Source organism: Hippopotamus amphibius, chromosome 2 (assembly GCF_030028045.1).
Source record: "Hippopotamus amphibius kiboko isolate mHipAmp2 chromosome 2, mHipAmp2.hap2, whole genome shotgun sequence".
NCBI classification, from domain to species: domain Eukaryota; kingdom Metazoa; phylum Chordata; class Mammalia; order Artiodactyla; family Hippopotamidae; genus Hippopotamus; species Hippopotamus amphibius.
In genome coordinates, this window is record NC_080187.1 from 65573431 (window position 1) to 65598699 (window position 25269).

The following is a 25269-nucleotide window of genomic DNA, read 5'->3' on the forward strand; positions in this document are numbered from 1 at the left end:
TAGTGATAAATTCAACCTAGGAGGTGAAAGATCCGTACACTGAAAACTCTAAGACACTGATGAAAGAAAGTGAAGAAGACACAAATTAATAGAAAGATATTCCATGCTCATGGATTGAAAGAATTAATATTGTTAAAATGTTCATACTACCTAAAGCCATCTATAGATTCAGTGCAATCCTTATCAAAATTCCAACGACGATTTTGACAGAAGTAGGAAAAACAATCCTGAAATTTGTATGAAACTACAAAAAACTCCAAAAAGCCAAAACAATCCTGAGAAAGATGAACAAAGGTGGAGGCACCACACTTCCTGATTTCAAACTGTATCACAGAGCTAAAATAATCAAAATAGTATGATATTGGCATAAAACAGACACATAGATCAATGGAACAAAATGGAGAGCCCAGAAATAAACCCATGCATATATGGTCAATTAATTTACAACAAGGGAGCCAAGAATATACAATGGGGAAAGGCTCTCTTCAATAAATAGTGCTAGGAAAACTAGATAAACATGTGCCAAAGAATGAAACTAATCTTGAAAAGATAACTGCACCCTCCCCCCCCCAGATTCACTGTAGTATTATTTACAATAGACAAACCACGGAAACAATATAAATGGTCCATTGATGGAAGAATTGATTAAGAAAATGTGATATATATATACATAAAGTATACAATGGAATATTATTCAGCATTAAAAAGAAGGAAATTCTGCCATCGTGGCAACATGGTTAGACCTTGAGGGCACTGTGCTAAGTGAAATAAGTCAGAGAGAGGAAGACAAATATGCTATGATCTCACTTATATGTGGAATCTTAAAAAAAAAACCTTATAGGTACAGAGAACAGATTGGTGGTTGTCAGAAACAGGGGGTGGGGAATGGATAAAATGGGTAAAGCTGGTCAAAGGGTACAAATTTCCAGTTATAAGACAAATAACTTCTTGGGATGTAATGTACAGCATGGTAACTGTAGTTAACAATACCATATTGATATTTGAAAGTGGCTAACCTAAAAGTTCTCAGAACAAGAAAAAAAAATTGCAACTATGTATGGTGATGAACATTAACTAAACTTAATGTGGTAATCATTTCTCAATATATACATGTATCAAATCATTATATTACACACTTAAAACTAATATAATGTCATATGTCAATTACATCTCAATAAAAAACATACACAAATTTTGAGGTAATCTTCCTAGCTTTTATTTTATTTCATTGAATTTAGACGTCCAAGCAAACTAAACTATTGTGTGCTTATGTAGATTATGTTTTAAGAATATTTGCAGGATTTTAAGGGAAAAAAAAACCCTACTTTTAATTACTTTTTTATTTTTTGCCAAAAGAAACAATTTATTTTTTTCTTAGTTAAAAAGCATAATAATTGGGGATTGTTCTGTAAAAATCTGAAGCCATAAATAAAGACTCTTGATAGTTATTAAAGGGTTAAGCAAATTCTGTTGCAAGGTGGCTGAAAGCTGTCAGTATCTCAAGCAGCTGTCACAGGAAATTCCCAAAGACCTGGGACATGTTTGGAGAACCTAGCCTTACTTTTCACACCCCTCCCTCAGTAATACACCACCAAGAGCAGCATCAACAGGTCAGTTTCCTGGTATACAGCAAATGCCCACTTGCCTCAAATGAGATTTAGCAACCTTGCAATCTAGGTTGGCAAGTAAAAATAAGAGACAGAAAATCCACCTTGAAATCTTCACGTAGTTGCTTTCTCTAATTTGGAACTACTGGCTCTCCTCATCCTCTTATTTGGCATTAACATTTATATTTCAGGTAGATTACTTCCTTAAACATTTGAAGACAAGCTATTATATATGTGCATACATTTTTAAGAGGGCATGAATCCAATGCATTTGATGTAACTACTACTAATTGAGAAATCTACCATATGCATGGTTCATATGAGCTAGTAAATGCTGCTGTCTGTGGTCACTATCTCTTCTGAATGGTCGGGCATCTGTTCTGATTAATTGGTATCCCTGTCATACCATTTGATAAATATGCAAGCTTAAAGAACACTTACCTTCATTTTTCCACTGTATTTTGGGTCAGAAAGTGTTTCGAAGGCTGCATCTTTGCTTTTCTGCACAAAATCTGGGAATTTGGAAAATACCTGATCACATATCCTCTTGATAAGTGTTTCCTTAAGGGGAAAAGGCAGAAGAAATCTCAACACATTTAAACCTGTATAAATTGAAATTATTTATGAAAAAAATTTATTTAGGAGGAATATATTAGGTTGAAGATTTTATCTTCTCTAATTCAGAAAAGCCTTAAAGTGATATGTTAATCATATACAGCTTTGATGAGTTCTGAGATAGTGATATGGCTATTAATTTTACTGTTCCTTTTTTTAAAGATTCCCAAAATCAGGAACTGAATACTTCCCAAAAAGCAGTCTTTCAAAATTACATTTGAATAGCCTCAAGTCTATCACACACACAAAAAATATAAAATCATTATATAAAGAAGTTTTAAAAAAGATTTTTATTTACATTGTGCTTTAGAACAAGACACAATTAAAATAACTAAAGTAAATCACTGCATGTATGCCTAAATTTTGAAATTACTGATTTTTGCCAGTTTGGGAAGCACTCCTAATATTTAATATACAGATTATTATAAATCCTCATTTTAGTCCAGTAGATAAATGTAATTAGACACATTATTAGTGGAATTAGGACTGACTCATCAAACATCTTAATTATATCAAAAGATGTTAGGAAAATAAATATACGAACATTATCAGAGGCATAAAAACAGTTATTTTAATTTAAGGTTAACCTTTCTCACTTTTAGCAAAAATTTAAGTGCACATACTTCTTTAAGACCTAAATTAAAAAACAAGCAAGTCAGTTCCTCTTAAGTTTCATACAAAAATAACTTAAGGATATTTGGCTAAGAAATTTTATACCAAATATAGAATATTTATACCAAATAGCATCACAAAGAAATTTAAAAAGCCAACCAAACCTGTTGTTTGGAGGTGCTAGCAGCCTGAAGTAATGCAACGTGGTTAGCTACCTTCTGAAGGACTGCAAGGTAACTGAAATACAAGGTTTTCACTGTTTCGCCATTTGAATTGGTCTGTAACCAGCAAAATACAGAGAATAAAAATAAGCAAGGGACTAACATGGCTATGTAACTACTTACATCACAAAATATATCACTTACAATAATGTTTATTATCCAGTTACTATTGGCACAATATATTCTGAGAAAAATAATGGTCAACTGACATACAAAATATCTTTGAATCACTAATGTGGAATTGCACTTTCTGCAAACCATAACACAATGATGTTCTTGACAGAAGAGGGGAGAAAGTCCTCATTCTAGGAAGTATACACAGTGATACACAGTGATAGAAATGCAGCCATAAGGGGTTCCTGGTCATAAAACTCTACTGTGTGGTGGTGGTGTTACACAAAAGCCTTTACCTTCTCCGCTCATCTACATTCCAGTTTTCTAGGAAACTGTGCTATTACAAAAATGTGAAGTGGTTAAAGACAGCAAAATAAATGAGATATGGAAGAAATATCAATCTAGATAAATATTTATTCATGGTCCCTCTATGTATGTGGATATGTGACAGAGCAGTTGACATAAAATAGGTGAAAAAAGGGCAGGAAATACATAGTTTTTTTTAAAGCATAAATGAATATTTGTTTCTAAATAAAAATAAAAGTTTATTGTCCAGATACACAGTTTCTATTAAATTAACATTCAATCTCACATCAGAATAATATTTTTTTTTTGCTTGGCAATATGAAGCTATTTTTTATTTACATCAAATCAGTAAATACATTCACATATGGCATTTTAAGTCCTTAGGAGTCATAGTCTGGAAATGTCAGTGATTACAGGCTGTTCTCAGATTGAAGTTAAATAACAGAGCTGGAAATATTTCTAAAGAAACCTTTAAAATCTTCTGAGTGCAATTTTTAAAACTGGCATTGTAAGAAGATTGGCATATATTTAAAATAATTTTCTAGAAACAAGATTTACTTCCAAAAGAGCTTTTTTTTTTAATTTTTAATTTTTAATTTTTCACAATAAACTGCATATATTTAGAGTGTACAATTTGGTATCCCAATCTCCCAATTCATTCCCCCCCAACCCTCCCTGCTTTCCCCACTTGGTGTCCATGTTTGTTCTCTACATCTGTGTCTCTATTTCTGCCTTGCAAACTGGTTGATTTGTACCATTTTTCTATAGTCCACATACATGTGTTAATATATGATATTTGTTTTTCTCTTTCTGACTCACTTCTCTCTGTATGACAGTCTCTAGGTCCATCCATGTCTCTAAAAATGTCCCAGTTTCATTGCTTTTTACAGCTGAGTAATATTCCATTGTATGTATGTACCACATCTTCTTTATCCATTCATCTGTTGATGGACATTTAGGTTGCTTCCATGTCCTGGCTATTGTAAATAGTGCTGCAATGAACATTGGAGTGCATGTGTCTTTTTGAATGATGGTGTTCTCTGGATACATGCCCAGTAGTGGGATTGATGGGTCATATGGTAGTTCTATTTTTAGTTTTTTAAGGACAGAATAATATTTTAAGCCTGCTATCAAAGAGGAAGTATTATCCATTGATAATGAGAATGAAATTTCAAGATTAATGTAGGATACTTCCCAATAAAAGTTGAAAGAGAGGATATAAAATTGGAGCTACTTTTAAAAACTAGTTGTTTGAAAAGATACTTGAATATTGTAATTTGCTGTGATTACTATTTGATATTGTAAAATCTTTTGGAAAAATATTCCTTTTTCTTAACTTACAGCTTCTAAAGATGAAGAACTGTATTATGAAAAGTTATTTTATCTGCTACTTACTCTGATACTAGAATAGAGTACTATGTAATCAAAAGCAAGATAGTAAAGATATCATACTGACTTGCTTACCTTATAACAGCAATTTCTCTTTTTTCGGCCACTACTGCAGGTACAAGGCTCAGAAGACTGAAGTATCAAAGACACATCTTCTGTTTCTAATACTGTTTGATAGACAGCTTTCTGAAAATCTGTCAGAGAACAATATACCACCTGCCAAGATAAAACACAAGGTAATTATTAGTATCTTTTTTATAGCAATAATAATCACAATGTACATCAGGCTTTATAGACTGTAATAGTGAAAACTGCTCATAAACTAATTTATATTTTTTCTGGATACATCATTATATATAGGAGAATACAGGAAAATTTCTTCTTAATTCTCCCATATTCTATGCTACAACCCTACCCTAAACTATACAAATTATAACTTACTGTTCAATAAACCTCACAGTTTGTTCTTTAATTTAAAAAAAATCAAAATATGAGAAAAAGTATGTAATTTCCTTATGAATTTCTCAACATACTATTGTGGGTCTTTTCAGGGATCCATATTATTAGCCCATCATGCAAATAAGTGATTAAAGTTTAGGTCAAATAAAAAACTAGAAAAGGAAAAAGGGAAGATTTTTAGAACAATGGTATGCATAATACTTACTGAATTACTTGAAAATTTAGAAAAAAATAAAAAACTTCCTATTACTGAACACAGGATAAAGTACTTGCATTTAATATCTTGCTATAAATTCCCAAGATTAGTAAAGATAAGAATTAATACACATAAAAGCAAAACTTGTAGAAGTTGCTATTTTGTGCCCAAATTCAAGAAAAGAAGAAAATATAAGAAAATAATGCCATTAAGTTACAGGGGATACAATTTGCCTTATATTACTGGTAGCATTGGAAATTGGTAACATTCTTCTAGATAAAGCTATATGTAACCAGGGTCATAAAACTAAATATATCCATAATAGGACTTTGAGGAATGTAAATATGTGTGTATCACTACAACAGAATATTATCGCAAAAAAAAAAAAGACAAATTATGCATATAAGAATAAAAAGAGAATATTGAAGATGGGTTCAATGATTAAGGTATGGAGGGAAATTCTGAGTTATTTTCTCCTGGGTTTATTAAGATATAATTGACATATAACATTGCATAAGTTTACAGTGTACAACATTATGACTTGATATGTGTATTTACTGCAAAATGACTATTACAGCAATAAGGTTAGTTAATACATTCATCACTTCACATCACTTTTTGTGTGTGTTGAGAACATTTAAAATCTATTCTCTTATCAACTTTCAAGTATATAATATAGTATTGCTAACTACAGTCACTATACTGTACATCAGATCCCCAGAACTATTCATCTTATAACTGGAACTCTGTACCTTTTGACTAGCATCTCCCCATTTCTCCTAAAACCGAGCCTCTGGCAACCACCATTCTACTCTCTGCTTCTATGAGTGTAGTTTTGTTTTGTTTTGTTTTTTAAACTCCACATACAAGTGAGATCATAGAGTATTTGTTTTTCTCTGATTTATTTCACTTAGCATAATATGTTCCATGTTGTCACAAATGACAGATTTCTTTCTTTTTATGGCTGAATAATATTCCATTCTATGTATATACATATTTTCTTTATTCATTGATCTGTCAACAGACAGTAAGGTTGTTTCCATGTCTTAGCTATTGTGAATAATGCTGCAGTAAACAAAGGAGTTCAGATATCTCTTCAAGAAGAGTAATTTCATTTCCTTCAGGTACACAATCATCCCTCGATATCTGTGGGGACTGGTTCCAAGACTCACCTCTCCTGTGTATACCGAAATCTGTGGGTGATCAAGACCCTTATATAAAATAGAGTCGTATCCCTCCATACCCGCAGATGTGGAACCTGCAGGTGCAGAGGGCCAACTGTATACCCAGAGGTGGGGTTGCTAGTAATTCTATTTTTAATTTTTTGATGAATCTCCATACTGTTTTCCATAGTGGCTATACTAATTTACATTTCCACAAACAGTGCACTGGGGTTCCCTTTTCTTCACATCAACACAACACTTGTTACCTCTTGTCTTTTTGATAATAGTTATTCTGACAGGTGTGTGCTGATATCTAATTGTGGTTTGGATTTGCATTTCGCAGATGATTAGTGATATTGAGCATCTTTTCATGTGTCTTTTGGCCACCTGTATGTCTTCTTTGCAAAAAAGTCTGTTTAGGTCCTCTGCCCATTTTTTAATTGGAATGTTTGTTTTTTTGCTATTGAGATTTGTTGTATGAGATTTTATATATTTTAAATATGAGTCCCTTATCAAATATATGGTTTGCAAATATTTTGTCCCATTCAGTAGGCTGTTTCTTCATTCTGTTGATTGTTTTTTTTTGCTGTGCAGAAGCTTTTTAGTTTGATGTAATCTCACTTGTTAATTTTTGTTTTTGTTGCTGTGCTTCTGATGTCATATCCAAAGAAATCACAGCCAAGACCAATGTCAAGGAGATTTTCCTCTATATTTTCTTCTAGGAATTTTATAGGTTCAGGTCTTACAGATAAGTCTTTAATCCATTTCAAGTTAATTTTTGTGAGTGCTGTAAGACAGGAGTCCAATATCATTCTTTTGCATGTGAGTATTCAATTTTCCCAGCACCATTTATTGAAAAGACTATCTTTTTTTCTCCACTGAGTACTGGCTCCCTTATAAAATACTAGTTGACATTTACACATGGGTTTATTTCAGGGCTCTGTATTCTATTCCATTGGTCTATGTTTCTGTTTTTTTTTAATTAATTAATTAATTAATTAATTAATTTATTTATTTATTTTATTTGTTGTGTTGGGTCTTTTTTTGCCGTGCGCGGGCTTTCTTCAGTTGCAGTGAGTGGGGGCTACTCTTCGTTGTGGTGTGCGGGCTCCTCATTGCCGTGGCTTCTCTTGTTGTGGAGCACAGGCTCTAGGCACGTGGGCTTCAGCAGCACATGGGCTCAATAGTTGTAGCTCATGGGCTCTAAAGCGCAGGCTCAATAGTTGTGGTGCACGGGCTTAGCTGCTCTGCAGCATGTGGGATCTTCCTGGAGCAGGGATCGAACCTGTGTTCCCTGCATTGGCAGATGGATTCTCAACCACTGCGCCACCTAGGAAGCCCTATGTATCCGTTTTTATACCAGTACCCTACTGTTTTGATTACTGAAGCTTTGTAATATAGTTTAAAATCAGGAATTGTGATGCCTCCAGCTTTGTTCCTCTTTCTTAGGATTTCTTTGGCTATCTGGGGTCATTCTGTGGTTTCATACAAATTTTAGGATTGTTTTTCTATTTCTGTGAAAGATGACATTGGAATTTTGATAGGGATTGTTTAGAATATGTAGATTGCTTTGGGTAGTGTGGACATTTTAACAATAGTAATTCTTCCAACCTATGAATATGCAATATTTTACAATTTATTTGTGTCTTCTTCAGTTTCTTTTATCAATGTCTTATACTTCTCAGTGTACAGGTCTTTTACCTTTTTGATCAAATATATTCCTAAGTATTTTATTGTTGATATGTAGTAACATTTATTGAACACTTCTTACAAGTCACACATTTCAGAGCAACCATGTGAGGCAAGCACCATTGTCATCATTCCCATTTAAAGGATAAAGAAATCAAGTTTTGAGAGATTTAGTAAATTGCTCAAGGTGATAAAACTAATAAGTAGGGCAGCCACGATTCAAGCCCACGGTATTTGATTTCAGAGACCAAGTTCTAAACCTCTATACTCAACTCTTTAAATATTTACAATTTATTGTTCCTACTAGATAGATAACTAAATAATATACATAAAATTATACAAAACATTTATAAAGTGGGGGTTCATGAAGTATTACAATTAAATGATAATATATGCTTGATATCAAAAAGTTAGATGCTGTATCAGTTTCTCCAACTTGCATATCAAGATCATGCTTTGCTTTCAAATCTACTGTTTAAAGTAATAATCAACAGGATATCCTAAGATTAGGGTATTTAATAGGACTGCCCCTATTGAGGACAATATTAATTAGACTTACTTCATAGTAATTTTTAGGAACTTTATTCCATTGCCTGAGCTAGAAGAACCACAAGATTAAAAACTATAAAAGACCACTATATTAAAAAAAAAAACCTCTTAAGGTCAATTCCCCAAACTTTCTTATATGATTAACAGAATTTAATTGTAATTCTCCTACAAATTCTTAAAATTAGGTTAGTTGTGTAACAGTACATTGCATTGTACAAGAAATGTACCTATTAAAAAAAAGGCTTTTAACCATTTTGTCCTGTAGCTCAAATTAAATTACCAACAGAAATACTGCGTTGTAGATGGTACACAGCATAGAAAGGACAAATTATGAACAGAAAACACATTAGGGAGAGAAGTTCTTCTTCCTACACTAAGGAAGAATTATATCAAAAGCCTTCTTGTTCTAAAATAAGAGAAATGAGTTTAATGTATATTAACAATAAACCTGTTAGATAAAACATTAGTGAAGTTAATGAGGAAGATGATAGGGCTCAATTAATATTTTATGAAATTCTGCATATAACAATTTTTTTTCACACCGAGTAAAAGGCAAAAAACTATATTCATAAAATACTACAGGAGATAGGTTTCCTCTTCAAAAGAAATATTTTTAGAAAAAGTAAAACATGAAAATAAATTCATAATATACACAAAAGCTGTTCTCACCCGATCTTCCTTCTTAGGCAACTGATCTTTGATTAGAGTCTTGGTACGCCTGAGAAACCATCCAGACATCTTTTTTGCGAGCCTTTGCATGGCCTTTCGGCCCGTAGCTAGTTCTCTTTTTGTTGCTGTGTGTCTCTGACCTTGTTCTACTGGGTCAGAAAACTGCTTCTTGAAGTGGATCCCACTACCTAAAAGTCCTGGCACAGCCCTTTATAAAGACAATAAGAAAAATATTAAGGCCTTATTAAACTATCTAAATAGGAAAACACTGACTTCTTTTTGCTTTTAAGAAATACACTGTCATTTGTTTATTAATGATAACAATAACAAAAGGCAAGAAAGCAGAATGTTCTTTATGACAATTTCAGTGGACAACTTTAAGAAGATGATGGAACTGATAAATAAGTTCAGATATTTACTTCAGGGACCAAGAGTAATATACAAAGATAGGTTTTCATGGGACTCTCTACTCTGTATACTATGTTTGGGATCAAACACTTCTGTAAACAGACAACTTTTTTTTAGAAACAAATAATTAGGAAACAAGGTAACATTAAGTTAAGGAAGTATTAAATAATTTTCCAAAAAATAAAAAGTGTTTTTACTCACCAGTCCATGACACACCACAATTCTTTCATGTTGTTCTGAAGAATGGTTCCAGTGAGGCCAATTCGGACATTACATTTTAAAGCTTTCATAATTTCTGTTACTCTAGCCTTTGGATTCTTGATTCTGTGAGCTTCATCTACAATGACAGCTGACCATTCCAAACTATAAAGTGAGGAAAAAGGGATGAAAGGTTGAAAAAACTTTCCTTTCTTAATCTATATAATTTTTAGAGAGCAGCTTTCTCTACCAAAATTTTGGCAATTTTTTCCTCTTTACTCATTGATTCCAACAGAATTCTCACCTAGTTATTTAAATAATCACAAGTTTGGACAACCCATGAAAAGAAAATGTGTAGGGAGACAAAAGAGCATACAGATTCTGTTTAGTAACACTGAAATGAAATAACTCATTTAAACATGACTAAAATGACAAAAAAGGAATCTTCCAAAAGTAATAAAACAGAGAAATATAAGATAAAAGAAGCAATATCCTAAGTGAATATCAGTATTTTAATTAGAAATGAAAAATTTAAGTGTGAATGACACAATATCAATATAAACTCATGATTTTAAAAAGTTGTTCTACATAACTCTGTCTGCTAAAAAGGTTTAGAATTGATTGTTACCCCAGGAGCAATGAACAATCACAGTGGTCAATCCACTAAAAGGATGCAGAGCCCCATGGAGAAATAGTTGATTTCAGGTGTGCAGTAGGGGAAATACTGGCAAGTGAGAAAGCACAGATGTATTCGAAGACAAACAGGGTCACGTCCAAAGGACACAGGGGCCAGACTAATTAGACAATGTAAGCATCATTAAGAATAATGACTATACGGTAGCATAAAACATTGAATAAATAAAAACCCAGGAGTTCTATGAAAAAAATTTATTTTAGACCCTTACCTCACACCATATATAAAAATTAACTCAAAATAGATCACAGACCTAAATATAAGAGCTAAAACTATAAAAGTTATAAAATGTAGGAAAAAATCTTGTGACTCTGGGTTAGGGAAAAACTTCTTAGATATGACACCAAAAGCATAGTTAATAAAAAAATGTTGATAAGTTGGACTTCATCAAAGTTAAAAACTTTTGCTCTTCCAAAGATACCATTAAGAAAATGAAAAAACATACTACAGACTGGCAGAAAATATTTGTAACTCATAACCTGATAAAAAAAACTTGTATACAGAATTATATAAGGAACTATTATAACTCAACAGAATTTAAAACAATCCAATTAAAAAGATGGGTAAAAGATTTTAATAGACATTACACCAAAGAAAATATACAAAGGACAAATAAGCACATAAAAAAGTTCATCATCATCAGAAAAATGCAAAAGAAAACAACAACAACAACAAAAACAGAACAAAACCAAGAGATACCACCACAAACCTATTTGACTGTCAATCAAAAAAGACTGAAATATTAAGTATTGGCAAGGGAAACTGGAAACCTCACACACTGCTTTTGGGGAAGTACAGCTATTTTTTTTAAACAATTTGGCTGTTTCTTAAAAATTTAATTTCCTCATACCACCCAGCAATTCCATTCCTAGGTATCTAGCCACGAGAAATGAAAATTTACATTTACACAAAGACTTGTACATAAATGTTCACAGCAGCATTATTCATAATAGCCAAAAACTGGAAACAACCCAAACATCCATCCACTGGATAAACAAAATAAACTATACATATACAATAGCACTGTTCAGCCAAAAAACGGAATAAACTATTGAAACATGCTATAGGGTGAACCTCAAAAACATGTTAAGTGAACAAAGCCAGATACAAAAGACTACATATTGTATGAAATTTATATGAAATTTCCAGAAAAGGCAAATCTAATAGAGACAGAAAGCAGATTAGTGGTTGCTTGGAAATGGAGATGGGTCCGGAGATTGACTGAAAACAAAAAACTTTTTGAGGTGATGGAAATGTTCTTAAACTGGATTGTGGTGATAATTGCACAATTTATAAATTTACTGAAAACTATTCTATACTTAAAATGGATACATTCTGTGGCATGTCAGTTGTACCTCAATAATCTACGAGTCCACAGTGATACTCAAAAAAACGGGGTTGGGGAGTGGGAGAGAAACATTGCTATCATTGTGGATGACCATTGTACCAATGTGTTAGTCTGAAAATTAGAAATTAAAGCAAAAGAATCAAGCATTCACCTTTCACTGCCAGCTGAAATTGTAGTTAATTTCATATTTTAGGAGAATGCTGTTAATAAGTATAGAAGAAATGATAAATTTAGGAAAACATTATTTTGCAAACTCAATAAAATAACTGATTCAGGCAAGAATAATTTCTGTATGCTACTATCACTAAGTAAAAGATTGAAGAACCAGAATATTCAAATGGTAGCAAAGCATAACCCTACAAATTACTTCTAATTGTAAAGGGAGAAATGTATCTTTACAATAGAGAGATCTAATGATCACCTCCTTAGCCTATGGGACAAACTTCGCAACATTAATAGTAGAACAACTTGACATTAATATCTCCTGAAGTAATGTAATATGAAGTCCACAGCATCATTTGTGAAGTATTCTGGTCAAAAATGTCTGCATCTAATTAAGCCTTTAGACCAAAATCAGCTTACAAAAATACATATGTTAGAGGAATATACAACTCCTTGAGAAAGCAATCAGACAAATCTAATATGTGAGACATCCTAAAAGACAACTGGCCTAGTCCCCTCAAAGTGTCTTATAATAAAAAAATAAAGTTGAGGGAATGTTCTAGGTTAGAAGAGACTATACAGACTTAGTAGTCAACACACACATATTAACTTAAATCTTGCCAACACACACACACACACACACACACACACACACACACACACACACACACACAACTGGTGAATATAGGTGTTGAGTATGTGGATTTTTAGGTACTATTACTTCAATTTTTCTATAGGTTTGATCACTTTCTTAATATAAAGTTGAAAAAGGATAAGAGATCAAGAACAAAGGCAAAGAGGAGAAAACAGTCACGAAATTTTAAAAGCAGGAAAGAAGATGAACAAGGTAACTTATAAAAACAGAGGAAGGCATATCCCATGCCAGCAGTGGAGAAAGCCAAGAAGCAATCTGATTCATATTATTGAGCTCTTAAATGGTAGCACCAGATGCCTCTGGAAACTGGAGTTAGGTAAATGTTCAACAGCCTGTTTTAAGAAATTGTTGGAGCTCCTATATACTATTCCCTGTTCCACAAAATGGCCTAGCCAAGACACTATAAAGTAAGCAAAAGAAGGGAAAAATACAGCAAAATCCTCATTTTTTTCTTAAGAGGAAATTGAAAGCTTAAAAGAAATATTTTAAGGTGTAGCACGAACGTGTTCTTTGAGTTATGAAAGTAAAAACTAGGAAGACTATCTCTGAAGAACAGGTAATGGGGGTGGCAGACAGGAGTAAACTGTGGTCATATACGGCTCTTTAAATAATATGTATATATAACTTTGATAAAAATAAAAATGAAATAAAATATAATAGTGATAACAAAAAGAGATACAACTCACTCATGAAGTGTTTATCTACTCTGTGGATTATCTATGATAAATGTTTAATCCTGGTCTATCATATAGAGCATTCTTACAAAAATACTTAATATTTACTCAGATTGAATATAAGTTATTTTGAATATTTGTTAAAACCATTCAAGCAAATAAAGGAAAACTAAATACAACAAAAACTGAAATATTTGATTTTTCTAATTTTGCACAGAAACAATTTATATTTACATAACTTTACTTTAGAATTTTTATTTAATATTTACATCACAGAAAATAACCACTTAACACCATTATAAGTAGAAGTGTAATAAGCACTAAAATACAGAAATTATCCTGTATCAAAGACCTCACAGTCTAAAGAAGCAGACTGTTAAATAAAAATTAAAACATGACTGGTGCTATGATAAATGAATTTCTTATTACATTTATCTAACTGTAGACTATCTCTTATATAATACATTGAATAAAAGCCCAAAGTCAAGGTTTAAATTTCATGTCCACCACTAACTTAGTTGTTGTAGGCTTGGGCAAGTTATTTAACTTCATGCCTCAGATTGCTCCTATCTTCTGACAGCATCCAGGAAATGGTAACAGACAAACTTATGAGCCAGTGAATGGAGTAAAATAAAGTCCTAGAGCTTACAAAAATGGTAGCTCTAAATCCAACTTTATAAAATAATTACATTAAATATAAATGGACTAAACATTCCAAATAAAAGGCTGAGATTATCAAAATGGATAAAAATGCAAGGTCCAACTATATGCTAACCTCAAGAGACTCACCTTAAATATAAAGAACAGATAAAAATAAAAATTTGGAAAATAATAAACACAGTAAGCATAAGAAGACTGTATTATATATATTATTATCAGATAAAACTTTAAGATTATTAGATATAAAAAGGAACATTTTTAAAGATAAAAGGGTCAATTCATAAGTAAAAATACTAATCATCAATGTGTATGTACCTAATTACAGAGCTTCAAAATATATGAATTGAAAACTGACAGAACTGAAAGGAGAAATAAATCCATAATTATAATTGAAGATTTCAACATTTCTCTCTCAGAAACTGTAAACCAACTAGAAAGAAAATCAGTAAAGATAGAGAACACTTGAACAACACCTAACCAAACTGACTTTACCAACATTTATAGACCATTACACTCAACAACAGTAGAACAAACACTTTTTCAAATGTACATAGGTCAGAAAAATGCAAATTACATTGCAAATGGAATACAAACTGAAAACAAAAAGACTAACAATACAAAATATTGATGAGTATATGAAGCAAATGAACTCTAAAAGGTTGCTAGTTGGAGTAGAATGGTACAACCATTCTGGAAAATGGCTTATCAGTTTCTTCTAAAGTTAAACCTATACTTACCATATAACCCAGAAATCCCACTCTTAGGAATTTACCCAAGAGAAATTAAAATATATGTCAAAAGAAGGATTATATATAAATATTAAAGTTTTACTTATAATAACCAAAAACTGGAAAACCCAAATATCCATCTTTAAATGAATGGGTAACAAAATGTGATATATTCCTAAAATCCAATACAATTCAGCATTAAAAAAGAATGATCACTGATACATTCAATAACATAGCTGAATATCAAAAATATGATGATGAGCAAAAGATGCCAGACACAACAGTTTGGGAGGCTTGAATTCCAAGATCAAAGTGTTGGCAGATTTGGTTTCTTCTGAGGTCTCTCTCCTGAGCTTACAGAATTCTGCCCTCTTGCTGTGTCTTTTCCTCTGTGTACATGAGTTCCTGGTATCTGCTTCTCTTCTTCTAAGGACAACCAGTCAGATTGAACTCAGGCTCCACATTAATGGCTTCATCTGAACTTAATTACATTAAGTTACATTCTGAGGTTCTTGGAATTGGGACTTGAACACATGAATTTGGAGTGGACACAATTTAGCTCATAACAAGCCTCCTAATTGGTCTTTCTCCATTCAACTTGGCTCTACTCTGCACACAGAGCAGCTTGGATAATTATAAAATGCAAATGGGATCATTTTTATCATAATAATAATCTCCTGAAAACACCTCAGGGATACTCTGCTGCTCTAAGGATAAAGACCAAAATCCTCTAAGCAGCTTTCAATACTCTTTATGATCTGTTCTTTGCTTACCACACTGGTGTTGTCTCCTGGCCACCTCCCCTTACACTCTATGTTACACTCATTACATGCAGAAAGCATCAGCACTGCTTTCATTTATTAAAAATTTCTGTGATCTTTGTTGTCTGAAGGCCTCTGCAAATGTTTTGTTCCCTCTTCCTGGGTTATTTTCCTACTCTTTCCTACTTTTACTCATCCTTCTAGTCTCACTCAGCTCATAGGTCATCTTCTCTGGGAAGCTCCTTGACTCAGCAGCAGTCAAGTTGCTCATGTGCTCCCATACCACCCTCTGTTCCATATCATAGCACTCACATGACTTCATATTTGCCTGTCTGTAGATTCTCCACTAAAATCTTTTTTTTTCCTCCAGCTCTTTATTGGAGTATAATTGCTTTACACTGTTGTGCCAGTTTCTGCTGCACAACAAAGTGAATCAGCTGCATTTATACATACATCCCCATATCCCCTCCTTCTCGTGCCTCCCTCCCACCCTCCCTATCTCACCCCGCTAGGTCATCACGAATCATCGAGTTGATCTCCCTGCGTTATGCAGTTGTTTCCCACTAGCCATCTAGTTTACATTTGGTAGTGTATATGTGTCAATGTTACTCTTTCACTTTGTCCCAGCTTCTCCTTCCCCCCATCCCCATATCCTCAAGTCTGTTCTCTACATCTGCATCTTTATTATTCCCCTACCACTGAGTTCATCAGTACCATTTCCCACGAAAATCTTAAGATCCAGTTCATTTCGTTTGGGTACTACAGTACTGGAAGAGTGGTACTCTATATGTATTTTTTGGCACTCTACACCCACAACAGACTCCCATAATTAAAATCATTCATGAACATTACTGTTTTAGTCTAGAAGTATCATACACATAAAAGGCTGTACAAGAGATTTAGGACAAGTCTGACTCATTAACAGGCATTGTTTGGAAAGGTAATAGAAGAAATAAAATAAGGAACTGTAGCATACCTGACTCAGGCTTTTCTTCTTAGAAAATAAGTTAACTATTATAAACTGTCTATTTCAATAATACTGAAAAAAATTAAATCATGCTAAAAAAATATTGAGAGCTTTAAAAAAATCACAATTAAAGGGATAAATATAATTGATGTAATAAGCAGAATACTAATGCAATCATTCCCATTATTCCAATTACCTGTTAAGTTCATCCAGACATAAGCGCACTGTTTCGTAAGTTGTTAGAGCAACTTCACATTTCCTCTGTTTCACACGAATCAATTCATTGTCTTTTTTGTTACCATGCAAAATAGCAACTCTGAAATATCCCCATGTGTCCAGTTCATCCCTCCAGTTGTAGAGGACAGAAAGAGGAGCAACTATTAAGAACATCTGTAAGAAGAAAAAAAATTTATGATATAATTTTTTAAATGAAAAAGAACCCCAAAGTTAAATCCAGAATATCAATAGTCTTAGTCTTTGATTTCCGACACTGAAGTTAATAAGTGTTAATACAACTGAGCAACTGAATATATCTGGACTTAGAAGACCATCAAAAATAACTTTATTGTTTACTTAGCTTCTTATTAGGAAAAAACACAGATACCCAACCTTGCCCAAAGGAACAGTTATTTTTTATTTTCCCCCCCAAAAGGAGTGGAGAGAAAAGTAAAAGATAATCCTCCACAACAGAGAAAAGAGTATAAGGATCCCAATAATAACTTCAAGGGCGACACAGGTAATAGAAATATGCAAAGTAGGCCAGGTTTTCTTCTTAAAATGTATGGTCTTCCAGAGCTCTCTTTCCTTTCACTTTCCTAGTCCATTTCCTCTCTCCCTCTCTCAGATACTATCAGTTGATAACCTGGAAAATTTATTAGAAAATTGAAGCAATTAGGAGAAAACCTCCTCTTCTTTTATCACCAGATCAATAATCTACCTGTACTTACTTCTATATATTCTGCCCTCCCACCTATTACCATGGGTGAACTGTCCATGTTCTTACCTAAAGACAAACCCTGAACTTATATAGTGGCTCCCATTACTTCCTGTTAACCAAAATCAGTACTGAAGAAGTTGTCCCCAATCTGTCCAACAAGATTAAATTTTGCTTTTTAATGGACCACATAAAACCACAAGCAAACATGTTCTAATATATACTTCTCAGGGTTAAAAAACAAACCAATCCCTACCCCAATAATTCTTTCTTAAACCTACATATCTCCCTAGCTATCCCCCATTAATTTACTTTCTTTAAAGCAATGATCCTCAGGAGTTATCAATATTTACTTTCCCAACTTACTCTCCTCCTGTTCTCTTTTAACTCATGTAAGTGGGACTTCTGCCCTAACCCATCAAGATTAACAACATATCTCTATTTAGTCTTCAAATAAATGTTCTGGAGTTTCACCAACCCTTCCTGTACTAATCAATCCCAAATCCGGCTGTCATCAACCATTTTAATTTTTAATGTTTTTTACCTCTTATTGTTAACACTATTCCTAAGCTATTACCTTTAATAGGGTTTTAAGTAAGTTTCTTTTCTAAAGTTTTATATCTGTCCTACTTGATAAAGATGCACTAATTAAACATACTGAAAATTTTCAATTTAACAAACAAAAAAATAAAATAATACAATACTACTCTAAATCCTACACTCTTCTATAAAACATTTCAGCTGGGCCATTTGTCAGCTGTAAGATGTCAATTATGTGAATCTATTTTAGAAACGGAAAAAAAGAAAAAGAACAGAAGGTTAACCTACTAAATGTGAGAGTTCCTTTTTCCTACTCTAGCTTCAATCATATATAAGTACTTTTTCATCACACTTGATTCATCTCAAATAGTTTCATCTACTGGCTTGGAATATATCCAATGAATTCCATTTCTCTCCTACTCCCTTCAAATAAAAAATCTGGGCTCCAAGTAATAAGCCCAATTATTGTCTCTCCCAGCCCCCCAATCTTTTTCTTTTTAATATTACGAGGTGAAAATATTATCTAAACTCCATCTGAGCACTTTTCCACTTGAGGGGTCATTCATCAAAGATGCCAATGAATCTGAAGATTCCTAGAATCAGCCCTAAGATTCCAGAAGAAGTTTAAAAATTAAGACATTCCTTATAGACATTATTGGTCTTAGAAATTGTGAAAGGTAAATCAAATGGATCAATAACTCATTTTAATACTCATTTTAATAGTAAGAGAATTGAGTCATGCCATTTGCAAAGTCCAGAGAAAGTATAAAAGAGGGATAACCTGAAGTATTTACTACCATGTTGTGAAGAATACTTAATTTAATAAGCCTTATTTAAGCAAAGGATGCCAAAACAATAAGATGGAAAGAAGTGTTCAACTGCTAAGTCACTAAACACAAAGCAACTCTATTTATTCTGAAGCCAAGAAACAATTTTATAAAACTGGATCTAGAATGCAATATAAATAAAATTTAAATTTACTCACTTAAAGTTATTAAAATCAACAGAGGCCACATTTAATAGTGCAACTACAGAATATGAAATTACTTTTATCTCTTTCAACAAGCTTAGTTAAATTATTGAGGTGCATGCTTTTAAAGATTGATTCTTTGTGCACTATTGCTTTAGAAAAATAATGTATTATGGACTGTGACAAGATACCCAAACATGTTTTTCATGTGTGATCATTTTTGTGTAGAAGTAGTTATAGTATTAACAATTACCAGAACCATTTTTGAGCACTTACTATGTGCCAAAGACAGTGCAAAGTAGTTAACAGACATTAACCCAAGGGCTTTACATAAAAATGCTATAAAGTAGAAATATTTAGTATTTCCTTTTTAGAGATGAGAAAACTAAGGTGTAGAGATCTTAAGTAATATACCCAAGGTCATAATGCTATAAAGTGGCAAAGTTAAGTATTTGAACCCATGTCTGTGTAATTCCAAAACTCCGAACCAACAATGATATACCATGTTAGCACCTTAAATCAGAAAGCCTATAACCTTGAGACACATAACTTTCTTATTTACCACTGTAGCTACAGTACTTTGTGCTATGCTTAGAGGAGGTGTTCAGCTGATAAATGATATAATGAATGTGTCAATGGCAAGGTAGGAATAGCACTGTCTATTCAGAGACAACGATCAACCATCAGAGCCAAAGTAAAACTTTCACATTTGGAGGAAGTGAGATATCAAACTGAAAAATAAAATGTACCTATATTGAAAGAACTTACAGACCATAAAATTGGAATATTTGCTATTTAACTCAAAGTTCTAAAGCATGTTCTAAAGCATATTCCCTGTAATTACCGCTATAGTCTTAATCCTTTCAAAAATGCCAAATCTAATTCATTTACACCCTAATTGTGCATAATTGATAACTTTTCCTTTGGTATATTGTGACTATTTAATATATGGAATTTAAGTTGAGAATCCACTCTAGGAGCCTCTCCAAATCCTTTTTAGAAAAGCAGCATAATAGTAATATCCAAACTTGACAAACATTCTAACAAAGCAGAAAATTATAGACCAACATCACTTAGAACAATGGACAGCAAAACAATAAATATCATCTTGTCCAATTAAACAAGAGTAAATCAAACATAAGAATGGAAATGACAAGTAAAATTATAACTATTTGCAGAAAACATAAGTAAAGCAAGTAAATGAACAGTAAATCAACCAGCAAGAATATTAAAGACAAATTTAAAAATATTTGTGGCATCTTAAATGACTCAGACCAGATTGACTTAAAACATATACAGAACATTCCAAAAGCAGCAGAATATATTCTTAAGTCACATGGAACATTCTCTAGGATAGATCAGATGTTAAGCCACAAAAAAAGTCTTAATATATCTATGAAGGTTGAAATCACATCAAGCATCTTTTCTGATGACAATAGTATGAAACTAGAAATCAATTACAAGACAAAAACTGGAAAATTCACAAATTTGTGGACATTAAACAACATGCTACTGAACAACCAATGACTCAAAGAAATCAAAGGAGAAATCAAAAACTACTTTAAGACAAATGAAAATGGAAATACATTCTACCAAAATTTATGGCTGCAGCAAAAGCCATAAATGAGGAAAATTCACAGTGATAAATGACTACCTCAGAAAACAAGAAAATTCTCAAATACACAACCAAACTTAACACATCAAGGAACCAGAAAAACAAAAACTAAAAAATGAAGCCCAAAATTAGTAGAAGGAGGGAAATAATAAAGATTGGAGTGGAAATAAAATAGAGGCAAAAAAGACAACAGACAAGTTGAGTGAAACTAAGAGCTGATTCTTTGACAATACAGACAAAATTGGCAAACCTTTAGCTGGACATAACAGAAAAAAAAGAGGACTCAAACAAACAAAATCAGAAATAAAAGAGAAGAACTTACAGCTGGTACCACAGATATAAAAAGGATCATAAGAAACTCCAAACAAACAAAAGTTCAGGACTACACAACTTCACTGGTAAAATCTACCAAACATTCAAAGAAGAATTAATACCAATCCCTCTCAAACTCTTCAAAGAAACAGAAGAGCAGGGGATGCTTCCAAACTATTTTATGAGGCCTGATACGAAAACCAGAGAAAGATATCACAAGAAAGGAAAACTATAGGCTATATACCTAATGAACATAAATACAAAAATCCTTACTGAAATATTAGCAAACCAAATGCAACAATACATCAAAATGACCATACACTATGATCAAGTGAGATTTATCCCAGAGATGCAAGGATGATTCAACGTATGCAAATCAATCTCATGATATACCACATTAACAAAATGAAGAATAAAAATCATACAATCATCTCAATAGAGCAGAAAAAGCACTTGAGAAAATTCAACATCCATTTATGATAAAAACTCAATAAATTGGGTATAGAAGGAACATACCTCAACTTAATAAATGCCATATATGACCAGCACACAGCTAAAATCATACTCAATGGTGAGAGCTAAAAACTTTTCCTATAAGACAAGGAGCAAGACAAAGATGACTACTTTTCACCACTTTAATTCCCATAGTACTGAGAGTCCTAGCCAGAGTGGGGGAAAAAATTCCAAATTTAAAAGGAAGTAAAATGGTCACTATTTGCCAGTGACATAGAAATACACAGGAAACCCTAAACACTCTGCCAGAAAACTGTTAGAATTAATAAAGAAATTGAATAAAGTTACAGAATACAAAGTGGATACAAAAATCTGTTTTACTTTAACACAATAACAACAAACTATCAGAAAAAGAAATTAAGCAAACAATCCCATTTACAATTGCATCCAAAAGGATAAAATAACTACAAATAAATTTAAACAAAGAAATAAAAGACCTGTATACTGAAAACTATGAAACATTGATGAAAAAACATTTAAAATGTCACAAATAAATGGAAAGATAATCCATACACATGGAAGAATAGATATTGTTAAAACATCAATAAATGGTGCTGGGAAAACTGGATAGCCACCTGCAAAGAATGAATCTGGGCCACTATCTTATACCATACACAAAAATGAACTCAAAATGGATTAACGACTTGAAAGTAAGACCTGAAATCACAAAACTCCTAGGAGAAAACATAGGTGGTAAGCTCCTTCACATCCTGGCAATGATTTTCTTGATTTGACACCAAAAGCAAAGGCAACAAAAGCAAAAACAAAAAAGCAGGACTACATAAAACTAAAAAGCTTCTGCACAGCAAAAGAAATCATCAACAAAATGAAAAGGAAACCTACCAAATGGGAGAAAATACTTGCAGATCGTGTATATAACAAGGGGTTAATATCCAAAATATATAAAGGACTCAATAGCAAAAAATCAAACAAGTAGCATCATTTGCAAGATAATAAACTAAAAAAATAGTGTATAGTAAATTAAATACTGGAAAATGTTTTTGTTTAATTACCACTGCAATTACATCTGATGCTAGAATTATGATTGCTAGAAAAATCCCCCTTCTCTGCATTAATACTGATTATGAACTTTACATAGAATCTCTAAAGTTTTATCATATAGGATAGTAGTATTTTTTAATTAATTAATTATATGTTGGCTGTGTTGGGTCTTTGTTGCTGCACACAGGCTTTCCCTAGTTGCACTGAGTGGGGGCTACTCTTTGTTGTGGTGCGCGGACTCCTCATTTCCATGGCTTCTCTTGTTGTGGAGCATGGGCTCTAGGTGCGTGGGCTTCAGTAGTTAGCAGTACACAGGCTCAATAGTTGTGACTCATGGGCTCTGGAGCGCCGGGCTCAATAGTTGTGGCGCATGGGCTTAGTTGCTCCGTGGCATGTGGGATCTTCCTGGAGCAGGGCTCGAACCTGTGTCCCCTGCATTGACAGGCAGATTTTTAACCACTGCGCCACCTAGGAAGTCCCAGACAGTAGTATTTCTTAAAGAACTTACTTTGATTCATTTTTATAAAGACTGAATTCCAATCTTAATAGCTGAAATCCAAAGAATCATTCCAAGAATTAATGTTTGAAACACATAGTTTCTATCTTTTCCTTTAGGGATTTATTCTTGGCACAAAACATCTATTTCACACATTCTGAGATGATTTATTCACACTTGAAAAGGTTAAAAATATATATCAGATGTATCATGTATCACACATACATACCTCAAACCCATCACTCCTTAATTTATAACATTTAAATTCATTAAAAGGATTTTTTTCAAGGAGTTCTAACATTAAATTTTCAGGATTCTATTGCAATTTTGGCATTAGCATACTAAATGTAAAGAAATTTATTGCTCTTCTAGCTATTTAATAGACTATCTTTTAAAAATGCAAAAAGTTTTAAATGGATCAAAACAAATCTATCTTTTGTAAACTTCATTACACAAAATTATAATTTTTGTTCGGATTTGCTTCTGGGGAATACTGTAGGACATCAGTGGTAATCTCATTAAAAACTTTCTTTATAAAATTCCAGTTCAAATGATTAATGTTTTAAACACATGCATTTATTTATGTTAATAAAACAAAAAAACAAATGTAAAAATAAATCCATAACAGTGGTAAAATGCCTGGAAGGACACTATCAGATGACCAGAACACTACAAGAGCAGATGAGAACTGACAAACTTGAAGACCTGAGAAATCCATCCTTTACTTATGTAAGATAAAACTTCCAAAAAAAAAAAAAAATCCACAAGGTGAGTTTTTCTAGAAGAAACCTAAATATGACAACAACCAACAAAGTAAAACAACAACAACAACAAAAACTCAACAAAGAACAGGCAGTTGGAAGGACTGGGTTATGGGAAGTAATGGCATGTTAAATGTAAATAGATTAAATTTTCCAATCAAAACACATAGAGTGGTTGAATAGGTTAAAAAAAATCCAAATATATACTACTTACAAGAGATTCACTTGAGCTTTAAAGACACATATAGACTGAAGGTGAGTATATGGAAAATGATATTTCATGCAAATGGAAACCAAAAGAAAGCAGGGATGGCTATTCTTAGAGACAAAGATCATGATGAAAGGGTCAATTCATCAAGAGGATGTAACAACTGTAAATATTTATACACCTGCTATCAAAACACCTAAATATATAAAGCAAATATTAACATATCTGAAGAGGAAAAAAACGACAGCAATAAAATAATAGGGGACTTCAATACTCCACTTTCAACAATGGATCAGACAGAAAATCAATAAAGAAAAACTGAAATTAAACTACACGTTGGGTCAGATGGACCTAGTGACACATACAGAACATTCTATCCAAGAGCAGCAGAATGCATAGTCTTCTAAAGCACATATGAAACATTCTCCAGGATAGACAAGCTGTTAGGACACAAGGCCGTCTTAATAAACTTAAGAAGACTGAAATCATATCAAACATCTTATCTGACCACAATGGTATGAAATCAATCAGAGGGGAAAACTAGAAGTCCACAAATATGTGGAAATTAAATAATATGCTCCTCAACAACCAATGGGTCAAAGAAGAAATCAAAAACAAAACAAAAAAATATCTTAAGGAAAATGAAAGTTGAAACACAACATATCCCAACTTATGGGACACAGCAAAAGAAGTTCTAAGAGGGAAGTATATAGTGATAAATGCCTACATTAAGAAAAAAAAAGATGTCATATAAACAAGCTAATTTTATACCTCACGAATCTAGAAAAAGAACAAATTAAGCCCAAAGTTAGTGGAAGGAAAGAAATAACAAAGATCAGAGAGGATAAATAAAATAGAGACTAGAGAGACAACAGAAAAACTAAGGGTTGGTTTTTTGAAAAGATAAACAAAACTGACACCTTTAACTAGACTAAATAAAGAGAAAAGGCTCAAATAAATATAATTAGAAATGAAATAGTAGACATTACAAATAAAAACAGAGAAATAAAAAATTACTCTGCACAATTACACCAACAAATTAGATAAACTAAAATAAATGGATAAATTTCTATA

General features: G+C 32.6%; 1 protein-coding gene across 1 annotated transcript in view; it reads right to left on the bottom strand.

The window, feature by feature from the left end:
* Positions 1–25269, bottom strand: part of ERCC6L2 (ERCC excision repair 6 like 2) — a 148295-nt gene that overhangs the window by 86268 nt on the left and 36758 nt on the right. Inside the window, exons 4-9 of the mRNA XM_057721008.1 lie at positions 17041–17234; positions 10199–10360; positions 9590–9797; positions 4940–5080; positions 2999–3112; positions 2049–2168 (exon numbers count right to left, since the gene is read on the bottom strand). Of these exons, the coding sequence (XP_057576991.1) occupies positions 2049–2168; positions 2999–3112; positions 4940–5080; positions 9590–9797; positions 10199–10360; positions 17041–17234 (939 nt within the window). The remainder of the gene's footprint in view (positions 1–2048; positions 2169–2998; positions 3113–4939; positions 5081–9589; positions 9798–10198; positions 10361–17040; positions 17235–25269) is intronic.